The following is a 27,282-nucleotide window of genomic DNA, read 5'->3' on the forward strand; positions in this document are numbered from 1 at the left end:
AGTATTCCCCCGAAGTGTGGGATAAGTAGCAGCTGAAGGGGCGGACACAGGGATTGTGCCTTTAGTCTGAGAGCTGTAGTTCTGAGCAGGGGTTCAGTGAGACTAGAGAAAGTACTGGGCTTTGTATCCCCTCCTGTCTGACCTCACAGGAGCAGCAGAGCTGACCATGACAGGACTGTCACCTGAATGGTTTCCCCTTCTGCTTGTAACCTTGGATCAGCCGTGCGGTCCTTAGATGGGTAGCCTCAGGAGCAGCTCACGCTGCCTTTCAGAATTGCAGGTGTTATTAATATTGGATCAGATATGAAGAAGGGGCAGTAATACTTGTCTGGAAGGATTGTTTGGGTCAAATAGAGCGTGTGTGTAATGCTGCCTCGGAGCTCAGAACACTACAGGGTGGCACTCAGTTCACTTTGCCACCTTTTTCCTTCCATTTCTGATCTTAACTTCTGAACACTCCTCTGTATCTTCTGGCCTTTCCTCTCATCTGAGCCGTTGTGGCAGCCTCCTTACTGGTTCCCCACCTTGTGCTAGTTTGTTCTTCCTTGTCTCCACCCCCCAAACCCCCGCCCCAGCACTTCCTGTATCTTGAGTTCTCCTTATATCATAAAGTGTGTGAATAAAAAATAAAAGGAAAGAGAAAAGAACTCGAGAGTCTGTCTGATAACATGATGACCTACTGATTTGGAAACCCTCCTACTATAAAACGTCTAACAATGATAGCGATTTTAAAATAATTTTTAAGTGAAGGAATGCATGATACAAGGGAAATGCTGTGAGGGCAGGAACAAAGCTCGAGTACAAATCTAGAGAGGTGCAGGGACGGGGCTGCCAAGCCTGGGGGCCGTTCTGGATCTGGGTGACTGCCAGTCTGACGGTCAAATCACACAGCCATTAAGCACACAGGGAGGAGATGCATTGGGTGCAGTGAGAAGTCTGCATGAGTGCTAGGAGGTTTCTTTATGGAGACCGTGAGGAAGAGACAGTATTCAAAGATGTTCTGGCAGCAGTTTGTTCAAAATGATACACAGGAAGTCCGAAGAACACCAAGCTGTGCGAGGGAAAAGAAACCTTTACTCAGACATTACATTTAGACTCAGAGTCGGCATCCTGATGATGATGGTAGCCGAAAGGTAATAAAGTAGTGGCTTCATAAGAGAAAATAATTGTTAACTGGGGATGTTTTATGAGATAGAGACATTGTTATAAAAACAAAAGTAGAACACTCACCAAAACACCCTCACTAAAGGAACTTCTAAGAATAGACTTCAAGAAGTAAGAAAATGGTTAGCAAAGAAATAACGAATAAAAGCATCAGAGTAGATCTATATAGAAGGTAGTGGGGTCACTGTTGCAGCACAGTTAAGCCACCATGGGTGATGCTGGCATCCCATTTTAGAGAGCCAGTTCAAGTCCCAGCTACGCTGCTTCTAGTCCAGCTTCCTGCTAAGGAGGGAGACTAGGATGGGCTTCCTGGCTTCTGGCTTCTGCCTGGCGCAGACCTGGCTGTTGCAGGCGTTTGGGGAGTAAATGAACCAGTGAATGGAAGATCTGTCTCTCCCTCTATGTCACTCTGCCTTTCAAATACATTTTTTTAAATCTTTAAAAATAAATAGACATTAGCAGTTTATGTCTCTTTCAGTAGCACTTAACAAAAAAGAATAATGCAAGTGTTTAGTCTAGCAATTAAGTACGCCCACGTTCCAGTGGAGTGTCTGGGTTCACGACCCGAATCTTCCCTGATTCCAGCATCCTGCTGTGGCAGACCGTGGGAGGCAGTAGGTGATAGATTGAGTAGTTGGGTTCCTGCCATGTAAATCAGAGACATGGATGGAGTCCCCAACTCCCAGCTTCAGCCTGGGACCAGTGTGGGTACTTAGGGAGTGAACGAACAGATGGGAACTTTCTGTGTGTCTCCCTATCTGTCTTTCTCTGCCTCTCAAATAAACTTTCAAAAGAAAAGGATCATGTCATAGACACCACTGTCAAACTAGGCTAGAGGTACATCATTGTAATTAAAATATTCCAAGGTCTTATATTTTCAAGAAGGAAAGTAATTGTCTTTGGACTTTTAAATATGCCAATGAAACATTACTGTGAATGCACAGACTAGCAAATCGTAGACTTTTAAATATGCCAATGAAACATTACTGTAAATGCACAGACTAGCAAATAAAATGCTATCTTTTTATCAAGTTCAGTAATTACCTTCCCAGAGTAGATATTTGCTAAATATATCTGCATACCAACTGCTGGCCACCATTGTGATGATACAGTGTCAGTCGGATACATTGGGTTTCCAACCCTCATTTCTCCCATCTTTTTTATGTAACTGTAGTTACAAGTGTTTCCTCAGTCGTCCGTACATAACATGTGCTATGAATTTAAGTCGTTCTACTACTACTACTACTACTACTGTTATTATTATTATTAAACACAATGCTCTTTGCCAGTGGTAGGGCAGCAGTAGCAGCACCAATGTGTGGTTCCAAAGTCAGAGACCCACCCCAGCCCACTCCAGGGCACAGTGGTCCTTTTACTCTCCACATTCCACGTGTTTGCACCAACACTGTCTTGTTTGTAAAATGCAGTCCTAATATTACTTTTCTCTCGGCAGTGTGGTGTGAGCACTTTTATGGCACACTGGCTGTGTTCTGTGGAGCCCTAACTGCTAAATTATGTTGTTGAGAGTATTATAGGTTGCTTCATTAATGTCTTAAACAGCTAAATTGAAATTGACCAGAGACAAGATTGTTTCACACTTCTGCTGGCGATGGAAAAGTAGTGTCCTGGGGAGGCTTAATGCCCCCTGGCTCTGGCTTTTAAGATTACGTTTCTCTTGGAGCACTCTTTTTCTAGAAGGTTTAGTGCAATAGTGATGAACAATTGTTAGCATGTATGTGGATTCATATATTTCTACTTCCAAAGCAGAAAAATAAATTTATGATCTTTGAACTGAAAGGATCTCAAGATGCTACTAAGCTACCCTTAGGGCTTCAGGGTTCTACCTCCTGTAGAGAACAAAAGAATTTTCTGGAAATTTCCATCCAGCATTGGAGGTAGAGTGGCTTGCCTTAGAGGGTGTGAGGATGGGTTCAAGACAAAGGGTCTTAGAGCAACTTGCTGGTCTGCTTTCCGGTCTGGGGCCTCCTCCCTACTGCGCCACAGCTGAGATGGCTTTGCTCTGCGGCAGCTTCCACCACCCAGGTTCACTTCTGAATGCACAGTTCTCGTGTGCACAGTATCAGAATTGGAGATCTCTTGGACAGTATGCTAAATATTTATTATATATTGGATTTCTGGACCTCTGTTCATACTGATCACTTTTTTTTCCTTGTAAAGGAGATTGTGACATGCTTTTTGTGTGTGTGTTTATGTGGTCATATATTTTTGGGTACGCACTCTTAAACCTTACCTAGTGGAAACAGAAGGGTTGATATTTTTTATTTCCCCTGGAAACCTGCAGGGCGGATGTTTGAGTCCTTTCTTGGCAGGTGGATATCTCAGCATGGTGTTGGCAGGAACACCTGTGTTCTGTCAAGAGCTATTCACCTAGTTCTAAGCCCAAGAATTTGTATTTGGTCAAAAGAGATGTAAAGGATCTGCTCAAGAATCATGTATTTCTTAATGTAACCAGGAATGTAAGTTAAAGATGGGCTAAAGACAGCCGAATGTCTGACAAAGCAGTGTCAGTGAATGGAGTTCTGTTTGGGCAGACACATTTAGGAAAGTGACATTCAGGCTCTAACATCTTCCAGTTACAGATTTCAGATGTGTTAAGATTAAAGATAAGTAATAGACAATTTTGCTAATCTGTTTTTGCTTTGTGATTATTTATAAGAGTTTACATAAGTGAATAGAGAAATTCTTTATATAAAGGTAATTCCAGAAATTCATGGAAAGTAGAATTTAAAGATAAGCATATTTTTAAGCAAAAAATTTTTAAACCCGTGAAGAGATTTTTCATATGACACATTTTGTATGAACTTTTTGAAGACCCTCCTTACTCCAGAAAAATGTGAAAAGAAGTGAATTCATTTGGAGACATGTTGTCTTGGCACCTGTGTCTACCTTGGGCTGTACTACATTCTGTGCCTTCAGAGCTGAAGGATGCCTCCTCTCAAGCTGCTCACAGTCCAGTGAAAGAGATAATTAGCCAAAAAAATGTTTTAAATTACATCTAGTCAAGGTCCACAGCAGAAATGCCAGGTTGCCACAAGAGTGATAATAAAGTGATAACCCAGCTGCAGGGCCTGGGGAGAAATGCCAAGAGTGGTCCTTTCACTATTTTATGATCCCTAGAAGCTGTTCAGAAGCCATAGAAGTCCTGGCACAGGAGCCTTTTAGCTCTCCCTTGGGTTAATGTGGATATCCAGTGTGCCCGTTGCTTTCCAGCCTGTGGGCCACCTGTGCTGGATGCACAGCCCTGCTGCTGGCTTAGGTCTGGCTTCTTCTCCTCTCAGCTGTGTGAACAGGAGCAGGTCACTTCTCTGTGCTTCCGTTTTATAAAAAGAGCAGAGTCATAGCCCCCACATGGCAGGATTATTGTGAGTATTAAATAACACGTGGAAAATGTTTTTAGTCATGTGCACTGTATGTTTCAAGACAAATTTAGTTTTTATTTTGGAATCCAGTAGATCAGAAGTATTGAAATATACTCACTATATTGATCATTTAGATTCTCTTTCTAAAATACTAATTCTGTTATGTAAAATTTTATTTCTCCCCCTTTCTAGCTCCAAGAGGAAAGCGAGGATGGAAAACCTTTTATGCTGTACTGAAGGGAACAGTTCTTTACTTGCAAAAGGTAAAAGTAAATTAGATAAGAACTAAAATCCACAAAACGTCATGAGCCAATAATTAAACAAGGTGCCCAATGAAATAATCCACTTTGTGCAGAAAAGCCATATCAAACAGCTAGAACTGTTTAATTGAGGTTTAAATTATTCCTTTTTGTTTGTTTGTTTTGATGAAAAATTTACCTTTACATATGCAATACATACACACAGGCACACACACACATGTGCTTGATCAGAGGAATGAATGAACTATATTCTAATTATGTCTGTGCAGGTTCAGACTCGTGGCAGCACCTGGTTCAGTGGATATTTAAACCATAGATTAATTTAGCTTTTATTATTCTATCATAATTTTTACCCTACTTAAAACTAGACATGCATTTTTATTCAAGTTCTGAAGCATTTCTACTTGACAATGTGAAGGTATTCCAAATTACCTAGTAGGTAAATGGGTTTGACCAGAACATTGTCTGTCTGCCAGTCTCAGAATGTGAGAATCTGTTTAGGATCCAGCTCATTGGTTTTGGCCTTTGTGGGGAGGAGTGTCTTGGCCTTCCACCTCCCTCACTCAGTGTGTTGACTAGAAAGTCTTAACAGGAACAGTCAACCACATCCAGGGATCAGTGTGATCGCAGCTCCTGCTGTGAAGAGGCAGGCACTGAATCAGGGCTAAGAGGAAGCAAGGCAGAAGAGATACTGCTCTTGGTGGTGTCTGCTAGGAAAATGCCTTCTTTAATTGTGACAAAATCATCTATTGTCTTACATTTTAAAATATACGGTACAGTGTTGTTAACTATAGCACAATGCCATATTTTTACATCTTGTGTTACTGAAACTGTACACTTTGAATGGCGATAATCTTACCCTCCCAACTTGTTTTAGCCCCTGGCAACCACCATTCTACTTTGCTTCTATCAATTTAGCTGTTTTTGATAACCTTGTGTAAGTGGAATCATACCCTTCCGTGACTGCTTTATCTCAGCATAATGTCCCCCAAGGTTCAGCCTCATTGTAGCTTGTGTCAGAATTCCCTTCCTTTTAATGCTGAACAGTAGTATATGTATATATACCACATTTTCCTTATCTGTTCAAGTAGTTTTTTCCACCTCATGGTTGTTACGAATAATACGATGAACATGGAGTACTAATACTTCTTTGAGATCCTAATTTTATCTCTCTTGGAATAATGCCTAGAAATGGGATTGATGGATTATATTGTAACTCTGGTTTTAAGTTTTTGAAGGATCTCCATTCCATTCTCCAAAACGATTGCACCACTTTGTGTCCCAGCAGTACATAGGGTTCCAGTTTGCCCACATCCTCACAATACCAACCTTTTCTCCTTCCTCCCTCCCCTCCTCTCCTCCTCCCCTCCTTCTCTCCTTCCTTCCTCCCTCCCCTCCTCCCCTCCTTCCTTCCTTCCTTCCTCCCTCCCTCCCCCCTCCCTTCCTCCCCTCCTTCCTTCCCCTCTCCTTCCTTCCACCTCCTCCCCTTCCTTTCCTTCCTCGTTTCGTTTGCTTTTTTCTTTTATTTTCCTTCCCTCCCCCTCTCTCCCTCCCTGCCTTCCTTCCTCCCCCTTCCCTTCCCTTTCTTTTTTATAATAGCCCCCCTATATCAGAATGACAGTATCTAATTTTTGTTTTTGTTTGCTATTAGAAATAGAAAACAATCCCAACAGTTTGTCCCACTCTCTACACACACACTTAACACAGAACATGTCTGTGATCTTCAGTTCCGTTCTGACTCTACCTGGAGATGGCTTCAGGTCCCACAGGACTTTCACTTCAGATAGCCTGGTTTTCTTCACTTTTGACCAACCAGATATAAACCAGGAGTTTCCACAGGCCCTTCCGTAGGTTTAATTTGCTAGAGTGTCTCACAAAACTCAGAGACGCACTTTACTTACAGTTGGCCGTTTGTTATAGAGCATCTGACAGGAGCTGGGAAGAGATGCATGGGAGAATGTATCGGAGAAGGGCATGGAGCTCTCCTGCCTAGCACTACTACCAAGTGGTACAGCTGGCTACCCGATGTGCACGAAACCCAATCTGTGACACCTTTGTGAAGAGAAAGGCTTTATTTGCTGGCAAAGAAGGCAAGAGATGTGACACATCTGCCTCCCAGATTGGGGGTCTGGTTGAAAGTATTATGGATTAGGTAGGAGAAAGCTGATGTGTGGAGACACTGGCAAGGCAAGTTCTATTCAGAGGGGTTGGAATCAGGCCAGCATTGTAAAGTGGGATTCCATTTCAGGTTTCCTTTTTCTATGAATCTCTTGCTTCTGAAAGGGCTCTGGTATTTTAAATTCCAGTTGAACTTCAGTTCTGCAGGTTAGGTTTTCCTTCTATGTGTTCCCAAGTAGCCTAACTGGCATTTCTCTGCTGTGGATCCCTTCTGGGCTTAGACTACCATGTCCTAAACATCCCTCCCAGGGGGAAAACATTATAATAATCTGATCAGACTCATTATTCAAGCAAAAACAGAGAACTTTTTTTTTAACTTTTATTTAGTAGATATAAATTTCCAAAGTATAGTTTATGGATTACAATGTCTTCCCCCGCCATAACTTCCCACCCACCCACAACCCTCCCATCTCCCGCTCCCTCTCCCATTCCATTCACATCAAGATTCATTTTTGATTATCGGTATATACAGAAGATCAATTTAGTATATATTAAGTAAAGATTTCATCAGTTTGCCCCCACACAGAACACAAATTGCCAAATACTGAAAAACAGAGAACTTTAAGGAAAGGATTAGGGAAATACAGCAGGTTTTGAGTTTGCAGTGTGAGAAGGAAAGCTGGTTAAAAGGAGGGGGAAGAGTGAGCGTTCTGGTATCAGCGCCCTCCTGGAAACTCTGTCTGTTCAGCTCTTGAGGAGCTCCTCCAAAGCCGGTCCTTTGAGGGTTTTATAAAGGCTTCATTGTGCAGACATCATTGATTAGATCACCGACCCCTGGTGATCGGCTCTGCTTCAGCTTCTTCTCTCCTCACCCTTCAGGGAGATTGTGGGCTTGAGGCCTGAAAATGCCAGCCCTCTACTCATACCTCGGTCTTGCTGGCTTGCAAGTCTCATCCTAAAGGCATCTAGGGGTCACCAGACACCAGTGATTTCATTAGCAACTGAAAGACACTCATCCTTTAGAGATTTCAAGGGTTTGGGGAGTTCTCTGCCAAGAAATGAAAATGAAGACAAAGCACATGTGTCTGTATGTGTGTATGTTTGTATCCTGCTACGAATCATAATATCACATTCGCATTGTCTCAAAGTTCAGCTTCTTTTCACATGCCTGTTTTCCACTTGTATATCTTCATTGGAGAAATATCTGTTCAAGTTCTTTGCTCCCTTTGTAATCAAGGTAGGTTTGTGTTTTGTTTTGTTGCTATTGAGTTGTAGGTGTTCCTTGTTTTTTTTTTTTTTTTTTTTTGACAGGCAGAGTGGATAGTGAGAGAGAGAGACAGAGAGAAAGGTCTTCCTTTTGCCATTGGTTCACCCTCCAATGGCCGCCGCGGCCGGCGCGCTGTGGCCGGCGCACTGCGCTGATCCGATGGCAGGAGCCAGGTGCTTCTCCTGGTCTCCCATGGGGTGCAGGACCCAAAGACTTGGGCCATCCTCCACTGCACTCCCTGGCCACAGCAGAGAGCTGGCCTGGAAGAGGGGCAACCGGGACAGAATCCGGTGCCCCGACTGGGACTAGAACCCTGTGTGCCAGCGCCGCTAGGTGGAGGATTAGCCTATTGAGCCGCGGCGCGGGCCCCTTGTATATTTTGAGTAGTAAACATCTTATCAGTTGAGTGGTTTGTAAATATATTCTCCCTTTCCTTAGGTTGCCATTTCAGAAAACTATTGATTTTTTTTTTCTGTGTAGAAGCTTTTTAGTTTAATATAGCCCCCTCCCCACATGTATTTTACCTTTGTTTCATGCACTTTTTCATGGTCTGTTCAGAAATCATTCCTAACTTAAGTATTACGAAGCTTTCCCCTGCATGTTTTCTTCTAGGAACTTTATGATTCCAGGTCTTATGTTCAAGTCTGCAGTCCCTTTGAGTTAACTTTTATGATTGGTATAAGTCCAGTTTCATCATTTTGATGTGGATAAACAGTTTTCCCCACACCATTTATTGAAAAGACTGTATTTTCCTTGTTGTGTAGTATTGGCACCCTTCTTGATGGTCATTTGACTATATATATGCATGGAATTTTTCTGTATTCAGTATTTTGTTTCATTGGTCTGTATTCTAGTATCATACTGTTTTGATACTGTACTTTGTAATATGTTTTGAAATGAGGAAGGTGAGTCCTCCAATTTTGTTCATCTTAAGATTGTTTTGGTTATTCAGGGTACTTTGTGATTCCATATGAATTTTAAGATTGTTTTTTCTATTTCTGGAAAGAATGCCATTGGGTTATTGATAGGGATTTTTTTAAACAGATAGATGGCTTTGGATAGTATGGACATTTTAACAATACTAAGTCTTCATGAATGTTGAATGTCTTTTCATATATATGCATCTTCCTTTATATCTTTCCCAGTATTTCGTAGTTGTTAGTATATAATGCTTTCAGAAACTTCCATCCAGGTTATTCCTAAGTATTTTTAATATTTTTATATTATTATAAATGGTGTTACTAATTTCCTTTTCAGATTATCTACTGTTAGTGTATAGAAATGCAGTTAAATGCTGCACATTGATTTTTGTATCCTGTACCTTTGATGAACTTGTTTTTTCTAACAAGTATTTTTTCTCTGGAATCTTTAGGTTTTCTGTATATAAGGTCATTCTAAGATCATGTCAAACTATTTTTAATTTTTAGATGTTTTTGTCATGAAAAGATAATGAGTTTTTTTCAAATGCTTTTCCCATATCTACTAAGATGTCCATATGACTTTTAGCCTTTGTTCTGTTAATATGGTATCACTTTGATTGGTGTTCATGTGTTGTTGTAAATGTCACTTGTTCATATTATGCGATTCTTTTAATGCCCAGTTGTGTTTTGTAGTGTCATCAGGAATATTAGATAGTAATTTTTTTCCTGGCTTTGGTGTCAGTGTCATGCTGGTATTATAAAATGCATTTGGAAGTGTTCTTTCCCCTATAATTTTTTGGAAGAGTTGGGGAAAGATTGGCATTAATTCTTTAACCATACTGTGGAATTCACTGGTGAAGCCATCTGGCCCAAGGCTTTTCTTTGGGAGGTTTTTCTTTACTGATTCAATAGCCACACTAGCTATAGATCTGCTCAGAGTTTCTTCGTTCTCCATGATTTAGTCCTGGTAGATTGCTATGTTTCTAGTAATCTATCCATTTCTTGTAAGTTAACCAATTTGTTGATGTAAAATTGTTCATAGCAGTTTCTTTTTTTTTTTAACTTTTATTTAATGAATATAAATTTCCAAAGTACAGCTTATGGATTACAATGGCTTCCCCCCCCCCCATAACTTCCCTCCCACCCGCAACCCTCCCCTTTCCCTCTCGCTCTCCCCTTCCATTCACATCAAGATTCATTTTCAATTCTCTTTATATACAGAAGATCAGTTTAGTATATATTAAGTAAAGATTTCAACATTTTGCCCCCACATAGCAACACAAAGTGAAAAAATACTGTTGGAGTACTAGTTATAGCATTAAATAACAGTGTACAGCACATTAAAGACAGAGATCCTACATGATATTTTTTAAAAATTGATTAATTTTCTATGCAATTTCCAATGTTTATGTGGTGTCAGTTGCAATGTCTACTATTTCATTTCTGATTTTATTTATTTGAGTGTTCCCTTTTTTTGGTCAACCTAAAGTTTTTTTCAATTTGTTGATCTTTTGAAAACAAATTCTTAGTTTGATTTTTTCTTATTGATTTTCTATTCTCTATTTCTTTTTTTTTTAACTTTTATTTAATGAATATAAATTTCCAAAGTACAGCTTATGGGTTACAATGGCTTCCCCCCTCCCATAACTTCCCTCCCACCCGCAACCCTCCCCTTTCCCGCTCCCTTTCCTCTTCCATTCACATAAAGATTCATTTTCAATTCTCTTTATATACAGAAGATCAGTTTAGTACATATTAGGTAAAGAATTCAACAGTTTGCCCATATAGCAACATAAAGTGAAAAAACTACCATTGGAGTACTAATTATAGCATTAAATAACAATGTACAGCACATTAAAGACAGAGATCCTACATAATAGTTTTTTTAAAAAAATTAATTAATTTTCTATGCCATTTCCAATTTAACACCAGGTTGTTTTTTTTCATTTCCAATTCTCTTTATATACAGAAGATCAATTCAGTATATAATTAGTGAAGACCTCATCAGTTTGTACCCACACAGAAACACAAAGTATAAAAATACTGTTTCAGTACTAGTTATAGCATCACTTCACATTAGACAACACATTAAGGACAGATCCCACATGGGGTGTAAGTACACAGTGACTCCTGTTGCTGACTTAACAATTTGACACTCCTGTTCATGGCGTCAGTAATCTCCCTAGGCTCTAGTCATGAGTTGCCATGGCTATGGAAGCCTTTAGAGTTCGCTGACTTTGATCTTATTCCGATAGGGTCATAGTCAAAGTGGAAGTTCTCTCCTCCCTTCGGAGAAAGGTACCTCCTTCTTTGATGGCCCCGTTCTTTCCACTGGGATCTCACTCACAGAGATCATTCATTTAGGTCTTTTTTTTTTTTCCATGATATCTTGGCTTTCCATGCCTACTATACTCTCATGGGCCCATGAGTCTATTCTCTATTTCATTTCATTTCTGCTCTAATCTTTTTTTTTTTAAAGATTTATTTTATTTATTTGAAAGACAGAGTTACAGAGAGAGGTCTTCCATCCGCTGGTTCAACCCCCAGATGGCCGCGACGGCTGGAGCTGCGCTGAACTGAAGCAAGAAGCCAGGAGCTTCTTCCGGGTCTCCCACATGGATGCAGGGGTCCAAAGACTTGGGCCATCTTCTACTGCTTTCCCAGGCAATAGCAGAGAGCTGGATCGGAAGAGGAGCAGCCAGGACTAGAACCGGCATCCATATGGGATGGCAGCACTTCAGGCCAGGGCTTTAACCCACTGTGCCACAGTGCCAGCCCCTCTGTTCTAATCTAATTCCGTCCTTCCTCTGCTACCTTTGAGATTAGTTTGTTCCTCATTTTTTTATACTCTTTAGGAGTAAAGTTAGGGTATTTCAGGTCTTCTTTTTTGTATATATTTTTTCTTATTTTGAGGGGCAGTAGAGGGAGGAAGGAATGGAGTGAGGGGAGAGAGAGAGAGAGAGCTCTCATCCACTGGGCATCCCACAAATGCCCATGATGGACGAGGCTAGGCCAAGACAAAACTGGGAGCTGGGGATTCAATCCAGGTCTCCCACTTGGGTGGCGTGGTTCCAACTACCTGCACCATCACCACTGCCTTTCAGGATCCACGTTAGTAGGAAACTAGAATCAGAAGTTGAATTGGAACCCAATTACTCTGATGTGGGATGAAGGCATCTTAACAACCAAGCTAAATGCTCATCCCTCTTCTTTTTAATTCAAGTGTTTATTGTTATAAAATTCCCTCTTAGTACTGCTTTAACTGCCTCCCATAAATTTTGGGATGTCATATGTCCATTTGCATTTGACTCAAAGTATATTCCAGTTTCCCATTTTACTTCGTCTTTGTCCTATAGGTTATTGAAGAGTGTGTTAATTTACACATATTTCCAGAATCTCCAGTTTTCCTTGGAATATGTGCTTGATATGATTTCAATTGCCTTAAGTGTGCTAAGACTTATCTTCTGGGCCGGCACCGCAGCTCAATAGGCTAATCCTATGCCTGCGGCGCTGGCACCCTGGGTTCTAATCCTGGTCGGGGCACCGGATTCTGTCCCGGTTGCTCTTCTTCCAGTCCAGCTCTCTGCTGTGGCCCGGGAAGGCAGTGGAGGATGGCCCAAGTCCTTGGGCCCTGCACCCGCATGGGAGACCAGGAGGAAGCACCTGGCTCCTGGCTTCGGATCAGCGCAGCGCGCCGGCCACAGCGGCCATTGGAGGGTGAACCAACAGTAAAGGAAGACCTTTCTCCTTTCTCTCTGTCTCTCTCTCTCTCACTGTCCACTCTGCCTGTCAAAAAAAAAAAAAAAAGACTTATCTTCTGTTCTGTCCTGGAAAGTGATCTGTGTGTACCTGAGAGGAATGTGTATTCTGCTGCTATTGAGTATGTATGTCCTGTGTATGTCTGCTGTGCACAGTTGGTCTTTAATGTTCAAGTCATTGGTTTCTTTATTGATCTTTTGTCTGGATATTCTCCACCTTATGGAAAGTGGAGTATGGAAATCTACTTGTACTGTGTTCATCAATTTCTTCAATTCTGTCAAAGCATGGTTCATGTATTTGGGTGTTCTGATGTTGAAAGTATATATTTATAATGTTTATGTAAATTTATTTTTATTAATGTTCTTTTAAAAAAAGATTTACTTGTTTATTTGTAAGGCAGAGCTTCAGAGATAGATGGAGAGACAGAGAGACACAGAGAGACTCTTCCACCTGCTGGTTCACTCCCTAAATGGCTGCCAATAGCTAGGGGTAGGCCAGGCTGAAGCCAGACGTTTCATCAGGGTCTCCCATGTGGGTGAAGGGGACCAAGTACTTGGGCCATTCTCCACTGCTCTCCCAGGCGCGCCAGCAGAGAGCTGGATTGGAACAGCAGGGACTCAAAGCTGAACCCATATGGGATGCCAGCATTGCAGGTGGTGGCTTAACCTGCTGTGCCACAACTCTGGCCCCCTTCTTTGTCTGTTTTGACAGTTTTCTACTTGAACTCTATTTTGACTGGTATATAAATACAGTCGTTCTTTTGGTTAGTATTTACATGGGTAATCTTTTCTGTCATTTGCTTTCAGGCTATGTGTGTTTCTAACTAAAGTAAGTCTCTTGAAGACAGCATATGGTTGAGTCTTTTTTAAAAAAATCCATTCAGCTATTCTGTGTCTTCTGATTGTGAAGTTTAATGAATCCATTTACATTTAAAGTAATTATTGATTGAGAAGAACTTACTGTTGCCATTTTATTAACTATTTTCTGTCCCATCATTTTTTTACTTTCCTTTCTCTTTTGAGTACTCTGCATTTCATTGATTTTTTTTTTATGGTTTCGGGATTTGATTCCTCTCATTTCCTTTTGTGTCTTCTATGGTTTTCTTCTTTGTGGTTACTATGGAGATTATATAAAGCATACTGTAGCTATCACATTATTTTAAGCTGATAACAACTTTAATCACATAGCAAAACTGTACTTTTACTCTTCCTATATATACATGTTTTATTTAATGTCACAAAAACTACATCTTTTTATATTGTATTCCTTTAGCATATGCTTATTATTGTAAGTATTTTCATGCTTTTGCCTTTTAATTTTTATACTGGAATATAAAATGATTTGCATACCAATATTAAATATAGAAATGTTGTGTATTTCTATATATTTACCTTTACCAGTGAGCTTTATATTTTCTTGTTTCTATTTCATATCCTTTGCTTTCAGCTTGAAGAATTCCTTTTAGCATTTCTTGTAAGGCAGATCCAACCGTAATGTTGGTCTTGGGAAGTCTTTATTCGTCTTTCATTGCTGAGGATAGCTATGCTGGATATAATTTCCTGTGGAGCATTTAACCATTTTGACCTCTTCAGGCACATCACAGTGCCTTCGTGGCCTTGCGTTGTTTCTGCTGAGAGTCTTAGGGAGGTTCTTTGGTATTTGGCAAATCACCTTTCTCTTGCTACCTTCAAAGTTCTCTTTTTTTTCTTTGACTTTTTATAATTTCATTAAAGTGAATCTTGATATTTATTTGCAGTCATCATAGTTAGAATCCATTGAGCTTCTTGAATCCGAGTCTCCATGCATCTCCTTCCCCAGATTTGAAACATTTTCTGTTACGATTTCTTTAAATGAGGTCTCTGTCCCTTTCCTGTCTTTCTTCTCCTTCTTAGGTTTCGATGGTGCATATATTGGTTCACTTGATACTGTCTCATTTGTCCTTTAGGCTTTTTTTGTTTTTCATTTTTTCTCCTCCTTGTTTTTGACTTGATAAATGCAAATGACCTGTCTTCAACTTTGCCAGTTATTTCTTCTGCTCTATCAAGTCTGTTGTTAAACCCCTCATCTGAATTTTTCAGCTTAATGATTTTATTCTTCACCTTAGAAGATTCTTCTTGGTTCTTTTAAATGTTTTTGCATCTTTCTGATGATAGTCTCATTTTTGTTGAGCATCTTTCTGGTTTTTTGTTTGTTTTCACTTACCTGCCAGGTTAATTCGTATACCTCCATTTGTTTAGGGTGAATTTCTGGAGATTTGTTCCCTTGGACCCATTTTCCTGTTTCTCTGTGTCTCTTGTAAGTTCGTAATGGCACCTGTACATTTAAAGAAATGATCACTTCCCCCAGTTTAGAAGCTGGCTGGTACAGGGGAAGGCCCTCCTTATTTAGTCTGGGTAGAGAATCTTGGGACCCTGAAGCCTTTATGAAGGGACCTGACTTCCTACATTTTCTGTTACCTGGGCCTGCAAATGTCTTTCTCAAGAATTCCTAAGTTATCTGTTGGCAGTTCTGCAGGATTTCTAGTTCTACAGCAGCAAGCCACCATGTTCTGAAGCAGCCACCAGACTTCCAGCATGTGCCAGCGCTCCATCAACAAGTCAGGCAAGTCAGATGCCAGCCCTCAGCCTCCTCCAGACTGCTGGGATGCCGCTCGCACCTTCCATTCCTCTCCCTCTCCTTCCAAGGGAGGAATCCTGAGCTGTGCTGAGCTCTGCCATCAACAGCAAGGCACCTGTCCCTATCCTTTGTTTCACTGGCCTCCAGGCATGCAAACGGTGCCAGTTCTGAATGAAGTGAGACAGAAGCTGGCCCCTTGGTTAGCTCTCTGAAGAGCTGGCATGCTGGCTGTGTGCTGCTGTTTCCTCCTGCCCCCAAGAGAGCAGCCTCAGGTTGAATGCCTCTCTGCCAACTTCAGTGAGCCATGCTGGCTCCAGCAAGCCGCCCACCACTTTCTTTTGTTCTCTCCCCAGACATTCAAACTATGCTGGTACCATCAGTGCTGCCAGTAAGCCAAGATAAACTCATTTCCTCAGACAGCCCTCTGTGAAGCCAGACCTTTGGAGGCATGTTCTCGCTTTCCTTTCCCCTGAGGGAGAAGTCGTGGGCCGGGGCATCCTGTGGCACCAAGCTGTGCCAGCCTTGAAGGAGAGGCCAATAGTACCCATATTAATGACACTGCTTTTGTTACCTGTTTCTATGTGGATTTCCTGACTGTGCTCTCCTGGGGACTGCAATCTTAGATGGATTCTGGTTTTCTCTCTCTGTCTCTCTCTCTCTCTCTCTTTCTCTCTTTTTTAAGATTTATTTGCTTGAAAGTCAGGGTTACGCAGAGAGAAAAAGAGAGGCAGAGAGAGAGAGAGACAGAGAGAGAGGTCTTCTATCCACTGGTTCACTCCCTAGTTGGCCGCAACAGCTGGAGGTGCACTAATCCGAAGCCAGAAGCTTCTTCGGGGTCTCCCACATGGGTGCAGGGGCCCAAGGACTTGGGCCATCTTCCACTGCTTACCCAGGCCATAGCAGAGATCTGGATTGGAAGTGGAGCAGCTGGGACTTGAACCAGCGCTCATATGGGATGCTGGCACTGCAGGCAGCAGCTTTATCCGCTATGCCAAGTGCTGGCCCCCTCTGCTATTATTTTGATCCATATATCTTTGTTAAGTCAGTGTTCCTGTGGGGAATGAAAGGTGGGACTGCCTATTCTGCTGTCTTGGTAATATCACTCCCAGGAAAAAATTTTTAAATCTGCTTGAACACATAAAATAATTCTGGCATCTTACTCTTTTTACCCCATGTACTTTATTAGGTATACTTTATTGTAAACATTTTCTCATTAAAATCTTTCCAGAAACTTTTGGGTTTTTTGGTTCATCTGATATCTAGTGAGTGTTAAATGATATATTATTAAATTTTTATTTTCCCCTTTGCTTATATGATTACTAAAGAATTTTTAAATGGTTACAATATTTTCCATTAAATAAAATCACCATTTCTTAACCTTTACCTCATCTTCAGACATACCCTTCAGACAGCACATTTGTATGTATTTATGCACATATTTGTTTTTTTCCCTTAAGATATAGAGTCCTGGGAGTTTCATGAATCGCAGAGTAGAAATTATTTACAATTCTTACTACATAAACTGTAGAGAAATTATACCAGCTTTGTTCTCTACAACAGTTTGTGACAATGGTCCTTAAAACCTGTCCTTAGCACAGTGATGATGGCTCAGGTAGTTGGAACCCTGCCACCCATGTGGGAGACCAGGATCAAGTTCTCAGATTCCAGTTTTGGCCTGACCCTGCCTCAGCTATTCTGAACATTTGTGGGAGTGACCCAGTGAAAGATTACTTTCTCTTTCTCCTTCTCTCTCTCTTTCTCCCTCCCTCCCTCCCTCTTAAATTAAAAAAAAATTAAAAAGAAGGTGTCAAATAACCTAAGAAAGGGATATTATTCATTTTGAGTGTTTTGTTTTCGGTACAAACATATGCCCTAACATATTTTACTCACTGTTATAGGTACCCTTCTACACTGTCTCTCTGGCTTAAAAAAAAAAAAAAAAAAAAAGCCTTCCCTTTGATGTAGCATCTACAGCACTGACTCATATGGTAATGTGATGACATCCATACTAGTACTGCTAAGATAATAAACTACTGTATAATGGAGACAGAATTATTGGGAAGAAATTTGAGTGATATTTAGCCTACTGAGCCACGGCGCCGGCCCAATTTGAGTGATATTTAAAGAGCTCATCGAAAGCATGTGTTATGAGAAGCACTATGAATGGATTTCAGGTTTTTTGTTTGTTTGTTTGTTTGTTTTTTGCATGAAAATAAACTCATCCTAACTTGTTATAATGCGTCTGAAAAGGATCTGGTTTGAGGTACTGAGAAGGATGAGACATTCATCTGAAAAGATCCCCAATTGGAGCAACATGAATTTTTCCAAACCTGAAGGGAGACTGAAGGGAGAGCAAACTGAAGTTTGGTGGGGAAACTGATGCAATCAATGATGCTTTACAAGTAGTTTATGAGGGACAATCCCCCCCCCCCCCCCCCCAACATCAGCATTTTACGAATGGGTAATTCGTTTTAAGGAGGAGTGAGGGAGTGTGGAAGATGAAGCCTGAAGCAGCAGACCATCTACATCAATTTGTGAGGAAAAGATTAATCTTGTTTCTACTCTAATTGAAAAGAGCTGGTGATTAACAACAAAAACAAGAGCCAACCACAGGCATCCCAGTGGGGTCAGCTCACACAGTTCTGACAGAAAAGTTAAAGTGGGGCAAACTTGTGCTCAGTAGCTGCCAGACTGTTAGGCCCAGATCAGCTGCAGACAAGCACGGTGCTTTCAATAGAAAATTTCTACAATACCCTGAAGCATTTCTGTAAATAATTGTAACAGGATGAACTGTCATCGTAAAGACAAAGCACAGTCGAAGCAGTGACCACCAAGAGGCAGAAGGGGGTCCAGTCAAGAGCAAAATTGCTGTGGCAGGGCTTTTTCTTTTCTTTTTATATGTTCAAGGCATTTTGCTTGTTGACTTTCTGTAGGTCCAAAGAATGGCAACATCTGCCTGTTAGGAGAGCGTGTTGAGGAAGTGAGCCAATCTTTGAGCAGAAAAATGACCAGGACATCTTCCCCAGGGTCCTCCACTGTGACAACTGTACTCACTTCTCTCATCAATCAAGGATGGTGTAGTGAGAGTTTCTGTGGGAAACTATCGGGCATCCACCTTACAGTCCTGACTTGGCTCCTTCTCACTTATTTTGTTTCCTAATCTTTGTAAAAAATTTATTTGAAAGGCAGATGACAGAAATGGAGAGAGGAAGAGAGAGAGAGGATCTTCCATTCACTGGTTTACTCCCCAAGTGGCCACAATGTCCAGGGCTAGGCTGTGCCGAAACCAGGAGCCTGGAATTCCATCCCAATCTCCCATATGGGTGGCAGGAGCCCAAGAACATGAACCATCTTCCACTGCTTTCCTAGGCACATTAGCAGAGAGCTAGATTGGAAATGGAGTAGGTGGGATTTGAACTGGCACTCACATGGGATGCCAGCATTGCAGGTGGCAGGTTAACTTGCTGTGCCACAACGCTGACACCATTGTTTCCTAATCTTAAAAAAATTATTTACAGGGCAGTCATTTTTCTCTGGTTAATATTAAAAAGACTACATTGACGTTCTTGAGTCAGTGTTTACAAAAAGTGTCATAAACTTGACACAACTTAGGTTGAGAAGTAAGGCTCATATTTTATATTTCTACCTTTTAATTCCATTTTCCATGAATTTTTTGAAGTGTCTTCATACGTTTGATTTATTGTTATTTTTGACATTTCAGACATTAAAAGTGAAGGTATTTTTTAAGCTTGCTTTCCTTAGGGGTCACCCAGATCCATAGAGACAGCTGGTGATATTCAGAAATTACCCATGCTTTTAGGCGGCCTGGTATTTTGTATGATCTTTGTTTTCCTATAGAGTCAGCATAGCTCCCAGTTTGTAAGTCAAGTGTTCTGGCCTTCATCAGATCAGCATGTGTGTGCATGCTAGGCCCACCCCTAGTCCTTTCAGCTAGCTTTGTCTCTGTAGGGAACAGGCCTTTGGAATTAAATTGCACATATCACAGCTGTTTCCCCAGCATAAATCCTATTCTCTTGGCTCATTTTTTCATTTTCTCTAAAAAAAAAATCTCTATAAGGGGCACAGCTGTCTTTGGCTAAACCATTTCTTTGAATCCCTAGCTGCAGGCTTTCCACCCACTCCATCTCAGGATGGGCCTGGGAAGAGGCTCTTGTATTTGACAGTTGAGAAAAGCAGCCCAAAGAGAGGTGCTATATCCAAGTCACCAGCTTTTTCTAATTCCTTGTCCTCTCCTTATTATGGGTTTGAATTATCCAGCTAAAGAAGACGGGAACTAAATATTGACGAGGGACCAAAATTGTAAACTTTGTAGCTTCAGCATAAGTTTGGATTAGACCTCCAGAAGATTGCTTCTCCAGATTTGTGGTACCTGTGATGTATGACAGATGTGTACTTGGGAAAAGTTGGATGAAATTCCTTTTAAACCTGGCACTAATGAAATTATGCACTTGTGTAGGAGACTGAAGAGTAGAGCTCTGAGTTAGATATCATTGCTATTTTCCTTTGAATCAGTAGGAATGAAAGCATGGCTGAAAGTATCAATTTAGGACAAAAAAAAATGGCCAGTTTTGTAAAAAGTCTCTAGCCTTTTCTTATTGTTGTTAATATTCTTTAAAAGAAAAAAGTCTGAAAATATATATTCTTGAAATCTCAACAAATAATTAAGCAATATATGTACTTAGAAACCTGGGGCACAATTCTGGAGATTAGTTCATCTGTCGTTAGAAGCTTAATCTTCACATAACGGGGTCTTGTATGGCTATGTTTACCTGACTTTTAAATTAGTTTCTTGTTTTGTAAAAGGAAAAAAACAAAGGGTGGATCATTTATAGATGAAGACTCTAGAACTCTGCCTCTGGAAATGCTGAGCACAGTGGAGTGAGCAGGCTGCTGTCTAGTGCTGAGCCGACCTTTGCTCAGAGCAGCCTTTGGGATCCAGCGCTGCTCCCAGACAACAGTGTTGTCTGGGAATTACTCCTTCATTGGAGAGTATGTCGGTGCTTGGTATTTCCTATAGGGGGCTACTGATGTGCCATGTTAATTCCGATCCCTGCTACAAGCTTAATTTGTCAGCACATGACGCAAAAAAGTAAATTCTGTGGTTGCTAGGTGATTTGGGGGGTTTATACACTTTGAATTTTACATCCTCCAGTGCCTATTTAGAACTCATCACCTATCAGTTACTGTGCAAAATTCTGGGCTTCCACAGAGACTGAGACACAGCCCCTTCCTACATAGAGCCCACAAAATAGAAGGAAAAGAGGTGACTTGAGCATTTACCGAACAGTGAAATAAAGGCACGGGAGAATCTTTCCGAAGAGGACTGCCCAGGCATGCTTCCGAAGAGCAGAGAATGCATCCTTGAGGAACGAACACACCTTGAACTGATGCTGAGGGATAGCAGTTTTCCAGGCAGGCAGGGCAAGAAAAAGCAGGTCAGCCAGAGAGGGGGCAAATACCAGAGAGAATGTGGCATGTGCAAACATGGCAGACTGCAGCAAGCAGCACGAAGTCAATGACAGGTGAAAGAGAGATGCTGTGACAATGTAACGAACTGCTGAGTTTACAAAAGAAGCCGTGTTAGTCCCTGAAGGGATTCCAAGCTCTGTCTGTCTGAGGTCACCACTGCTACCCAGCTACTTGGAAGATTTGGATGGCCTCTTGCCAGGCAGCCTTCTCACAGGAGCTGCTGAGGAAGACATGCGCCTGGGAGTGGCGTGCTGCTTTCCCCTCTGTGCTCCTAGGATGCCAGTGTTAGTGCTCGTGCGATGCAGGAAAAGTGAGGAACATACTCGTCCTCTTGCCAATTCTTCGCAACTGATGGTCCCCAATTCACGGTTGTTCGACATGAGTTTTCTGTTTCGTGATGGTGTGAAGACGATACACATTAGGTAGAAATTGCACGTTGAGTTTTGCCCCTTTCCCAGGCTGGTGGTGTGAAGCCTCTTGTGGTGCTGGACAACAGCAGCAAGCTGCAACTACCAGTCAGTCACAGGATCACACGGGAAAGCAACCAGCGCACTGCCAGGCACAGCTGTCCTCCGGGCCGGCAAGGGACTGGTTCAGAACCCACACTTGGTACCAAAATCTGCGGGTGCTCGAAACATCGATGTCAAGTGGCGTATTCGCATGTATCCTCCACACATCCTTCCTACCATTTAAGTCATCTCTAGGTCACTTACAGGGATCCTCCAAAAAGTACATGCAGGATGGAATTAACAGATAAATTTGTTTTTGATGGAAAAGAAATTTGAAACGCATGCATAGAAGAGGCCTTCCAGAAGTTAATAAAAAATGCACATTATGACAAAACTGTGCATCGATTTCAAAAGTTTTTTTTGCACCATAATAACCTTACCTTTTAATTACACTTTTCCATGAACCTCTTGAAGGCCCCTTATATAATTCCTAATACAATGAAAGTGCTATGCAGTGGTTGTTGTATTGCATTGTTTAGGGACTAATGACGAGAAAAATAATGCTGCAACTTTGATAAGCCTGACTGGATAGGCCATAAGCAAATTGCAAGATGAGTGATGCCCAGACATCGAGTGCTGGAGGGAGACAAATAGCAGGAGCTACAGCAGGGTGTGCCCACACATCACTTGATTTGTATCTGTATTAACTCAGCACAGTGCTTGCTCTTGGTAAATTCAAGTTTTGCCTTCAGGAACTTTCTGGGATTTTTAAAGAAATTGTTTTCAGCCACAGCTGGATCCGATGTGGAAAGACAGATATGAAGAGCCAAATATACTGTGTCATAAAGTTATGATCTTTGGCAGGCTACATGCATTAAATGTGTTTTCAACTTAGGATATGTTCAGCTTATGATGAAATCATTGAGGTTACCGCTCATAAATCAAGGGAGGGAGGGGTGAGGGGAAAAGGCAGACTTTTGTCCTAGCCCAGGGCTAGTTTCATTCAGTTTGGCAAAAGACTGACTCAGCCTTCTGTGTAATGGGCCTCTGCCAGGTGTGGAGACACAAAGGTCACAGTCCCTAGCATCTGTCCTGAAGGACATCGCTAGCACACTGAGGTCCTGCTGCCGTGTTCTCTTTCCTCGTACCTGTTTTCCCTATGCAGATTCGTCTTCACTGCAGATTACTGTACAAAGCCTTTGAGCACCTCCTGCTCCTGAGCGCCCTCCACTTTCCCCACATGGGCAGGTGCCCATCACTGCCCCCACCCATCATGGCTGTCAGGGCACTGGCTGTTCACTGAGGGGTCAGGACTGCCTGAGACAGAAGGAAGCAGTGCATCTGCTTCCTCGATTGTGGGACTCAAGTTGGTCTTCTGAAGAGATCATAATGTCTGCAACTCAATCCTTCGTAGACCCCCTTCCCCCAACCATAAACACATAACACGCCAGGTACATGTGTAAAACCCCCTCTCCATTCCCCGACCATAAACACATAACACGCCAGATACATGTGTAAAACCCCCTCTCCATTCCCCGACCATAAACACATAACACGTCAGATACATGTGTAAAACCCCCTCTCCCTTCCCCCAACCATAAACACATAACACCAGATACACATGTAAAACTGTATCTCCATTCCCCTGACTATAAACACAACACACCAGAGACACATGTAAAACCCCATCTCCATTCCTCTGACCATGAACACATAACGTGCCAGATACAGTGTAAAACCCCCTCTCCAGGACGGTGCCGCGGCTCACTTGGCTAATCCTCCGCCTGCGGCCGGCACTCCAGGTTCTAGTCCCGGTTGGGGCACCAGTTCTGTCCCAGTTGCTCCTCTTCCAGTCCAGCTCTCTGCTGTGGCCTGGGAAGGCAGTGGAGGATGGCCCAAGTCCTTGGGCCCCGCACCCACATGGGAGACCAGGGTGAAGCACCTGATTCCTGGCTTCAGATCGGCGCAGCGTGCCAGCTGTAGTGGAAGGAAGACCTTTCTCTCTGTTTCTCTCTCTCACTCTGTCTAACTCTGCTTGTCAAAAACAAACAAACAAACAAACAAAAAACCCTCTCCATTCCCCTGACCATAAACAGGTAACATGCCAGATACACATGTGAAACCCCCTCTCCATTCCCTGACCATAAACACATAACACGCCAGGTACATGTGTAAAACCCCATCTCCATTGTAATAACAATCTTTTGAGGGTCTCATTCCATTATCAATTGTTCATCAATTAAGCCTTTCAATAAGACTTCTCAACTGTGAAATAGCCTATTATGGCTTATACCCATATAAAGAACAATTCCATTAGTGTTTCCTCATTAACATTGGAGAGTAATAGTTTTCCCTCTACAGAAACCAAACAACAGTGTTCAGAAAGAGACCCAGAAAAAACCAAAATTATACTACAGAAGAGCCCCATGTCCCTGTCGCCTCCATTCCCCCAGCCTCCTTCATTACACCCATCCCTGCTAAACAAGGGGCCTTTTCACAAAGGCTTTGGCCATTCCTGCAGGAAGCTTGTCAAGCTTGTTATAAGCCGCCCTGTGTGTTAGTAGCCCGTCTGCTGCAGGCTTCTGAACACATACACGCCATCAGCAGCTTCTAGGTACTAAAGGGAATGCTTTGTCAGCCTGAGGACTTACAGCCTCAGGTCCTCCTAGGAAAGTGTGTCTTTGGAAGAGCTTGTAAATGTAGGACTTCTGAAGTAGACACACCTTGTTAAACTGTACTTTGATCAAATCATTTCTGATCTGGAGCACTGAATTATCTTCAGGGAGGCTCTTCTGTTATCTGCAAAATGGGGATGTTGCATGGTTGATGTAAAGAATTCTTTTAGTATAAGTAAAAAGTGCCTGATATATAATAGTTTTTTTAAAAAAGATTTATTTATTTATTTGAGAGGCAGAGTTACAGACAGAGAGAGGGAGAGACAGAGAGAGAGGTCTTCCATCTGCTGGTTTACTCCCCAAATGGCTGCAATGGCTGGAGCTGAGCCAATACAAAGTCAGGAGCCAGGAGCTTCTTTTGGGTCTCCCAAGCGGGTGCAGGTGCCCAAACTCTTGGCCCATCTTCTACTGCTTTCCCAGCCTATATCAAAGAGCTGGATCAGAAGCGGAGCAGCCAGGACTTGAACTGGTGCTCATATGGGATGCCGGTGCCGCGGGTGAAGGATTAACCTACTGAGCCACAGTGCCAGCCCCTGGTGTGAACTTTCTAATTAGTGGGCACTTAAACTATTGGAAAGGGGGGTCCCCTAACTTTTATGTCCTCAATCAGACTTGAACTATTTTTACTAATAGACAAGTATGCAATAACTTTCTTCCTTCTTCTGCAACCTTCTGCGTTGTGAGGACTGGTGTGTGGGAGTCCTTTCTTTCTCATTGCTCTCTCCCAGCTCTACACAGTCTTCCCCTGGAGTACGGGACTGTCTCTAATCGTCTCCTACAGTTACAGTGAGTAAGCTTGAGATTTGCTAACACAAAACTGTTTCTTGGATTTTTTTGTATTGTTCCCAGAAACCAGGAAATGTCAACACTGTAACCATTTTATAGCTCTCAGATTGCACTTAAAGTGGCTCAAGCATCCATTATCAGCTGAACTTTGGCTAACAAACTATGGTTTTGATTAGGAGGGCCATGTTAGGAAGAAGTCAATAGTGAATGTGTCTATAAGATTAAGACTGGTCAGGTTTTCGTTGTTTTTGAGAAGCAGGGAAACAGACAAGATAGAGCTCCCATCTGTTGGCTCACTCCTCAGACGCCTGCAGTGCCTGGACTGGCCTAGGCTGAAGCCTGGAACCAGGAACTCAAGTCTCCAAGGTAGTTGGCAGGAACCCAACTACTTCAGCCATTACCTGCTGCCTCCCAGGTCTGTGAGGGCTGGATTCATTAACTGAGAGCCACAACCAGGCATCAAACCCAGGCAATCCAGTGTGAGACATGGGGCTCTCAGTTGCTAAGCCAAATGCCCACCCCTATGTTGTATACTAGTTTTTGAGCAAGATACAGTTCCTAAAAGGAGCTTATGTCCTATCTGAAAAGACTAACAAATAAAAGGTCAATTTGATGCAATTTCATACATGCTATGAAGAGGGAAGTGTACTTCAGAACAGGTCTGGAAGGACATGTAACAGAGCCTCAGGAAGGTAAGGGGGAACTGTGGGAGAATTCATGAAGGAAGTGATATCCAAGCCTACGCTTAAAAAGACGAAAATAGATATTAGTTATTTAGGAGGATTCAGAGTGGGACAAACCAGTGGATGGATAAATACGAGAAACCACAAACATTTGGGCAGCTGCAAGTTCAGTTCAAGACAAACTGTGAAAAACCTAGGAAGCCTTGTTAAAGATTTGAGTTATCTGGGAGCATTGGGAGCTACTAGAAGGCTTTAAATGGGGAGCAGACATGATCACATCTATATTTCAGAAAAACATTCTGGCTGCAGAATGTAGAATGACTTGGAAGCAGATCCGATCAGAGGCATAGAGAGCAGACTAACTTTGAACTACAGTAGGGATTACAGGGAGTGAGAAGTATAGTCAAACTGGAAAGGTGACGTGTGAATTCAGAGTGTCTGTGGGATAATGAATGGCTATGTCCAAAAAATAAGTGCACATATTCAGATCTGGATCCAGGGAGCCTGGAAAGACATATCTGGAGGGTTATTGACAAGTGGTTGGTCATTTAAGCCATGGGAATACATAGTGTCACTCAGAGTGTATAGGGTTAGGAAAAGGCAGTTACACCCACTGTGCCGGAGGAAGGCACTGTGAAGGGGGTTGAGCCATGCAGCCAGAGAGCCAGAAAGAAAACTGGGAGGAGGCAGTGCCACAGACTTTAAGTGATGTTGGAAAAGATCTTGTTGTGAAAAGGTGAGCTAGCGATTGGGAGGTCAGGCACCCAGCAGTGGTTGGTGAGGCCGTTTCTGTGGGCTAGTCACAGCAGGCAGGATGCAGACAGCTGCTTTTAGGAAGTGTGACCTATTTCTCCACTTCAGTCTTCCCTCCATTCCTCCTGTGTTCATCTCCCCCTCTCTGTGACTTCTGCAAATAGCAGATCCCCAATGCCTGTCCGCTGAATCTGCTTCCCTGCTATTGATTTCTCTCTGAAGTAAAACAAGTCCTTGTCTTTTTTCCTGTCCCCTGGACAGTTGCTGACATTATCCAGAGCTTGTTTTGTTTCTAGGCTACACACCATCTTCCTCATCACCGTTCACCTCATTTCCCTTTCTGGCTCTGTTAATGTTACTCACCCATTAAAAAAAAAAAATTATTTACTTATTTGAAAGGCAGAGTTACAGAGGGAGAGACAGAGACACATCTTCCATCCACTGGTTGGTTCACAAATGGCCACAACAGCTGGAGCTGGGCTCTCCTGAAGGCAGAAGCCAGGAACTTCCTCTGGGTCTCCCACATGGGTGCTGGGGCCCAAGGATTTGGGCCATCTTCCACTGCCTTCCCAGGTACATTAGCAGGGAGCTGGATCACAAAGTTGGAGCACCTGGGACTCTAGGCATCCATTTGGGATGCTAGGATTGCAGGCAGTGGCCTTACTCACTATACCACAATACCAGCCCCTACCTACCCATATTTACCTGTAACTTTCAAGCAAAAAGTAAACCACAGGCCCATTTACAAATCTCATAAAGGGAGCTCTGTGAAAAATAAACATGAGGCTGGCGCCGCAGCTTACTAGGCTAATCCTCCACCTGCAGCACCAGCACCCTGGGTTCTAGCCCTGGTCAGGGCGCCAGATTCTGTCCCAGTTGCTCCTCTTGCAGTCCAGCTCTCTGCTGTGGCCCAGGAAGGCAGTGGAGGATGGCCCAAGTGCTTGGGCCCTGCACCCGCATGG

The 27,282-nt window shown here is 42.4% G+C and overlaps 1 protein-coding gene across 5 annotated transcripts in view; it reads left to right on the forward strand.

Annotated features, from left to right (window-relative positions):
* PSD3 (pleckstrin and Sec7 domain containing 3) overlaps positions 1-27,282 on the forward strand; it is a 611,013-nt gene that overhangs the window by 518,588 nt on the left and 65,143 nt on the right. For all 5 annotated transcript variants that reach the window (XM_062199432.1, XM_062199434.1, XM_062199435.1 and 2 more), the window contains one exon: positions 4,737-4,807. In XM_062199432.1, coding sequence (XP_062055416.1) covers positions 4,737-4,807 — 71 coding nt within the window. The remainder of the gene's footprint in view (positions 1-4,736; positions 4,808-27,282) is intronic.

The sequence above is a fragment of the Lepus europaeus genome, chromosome 8 (assembly GCF_033115175.1).
Source record: "Lepus europaeus isolate LE1 chromosome 8, mLepTim1.pri, whole genome shotgun sequence".
Classification (NCBI taxonomy): Eukaryota; Metazoa; Chordata; class Mammalia; order Lagomorpha; family Leporidae; genus Lepus; species Lepus europaeus.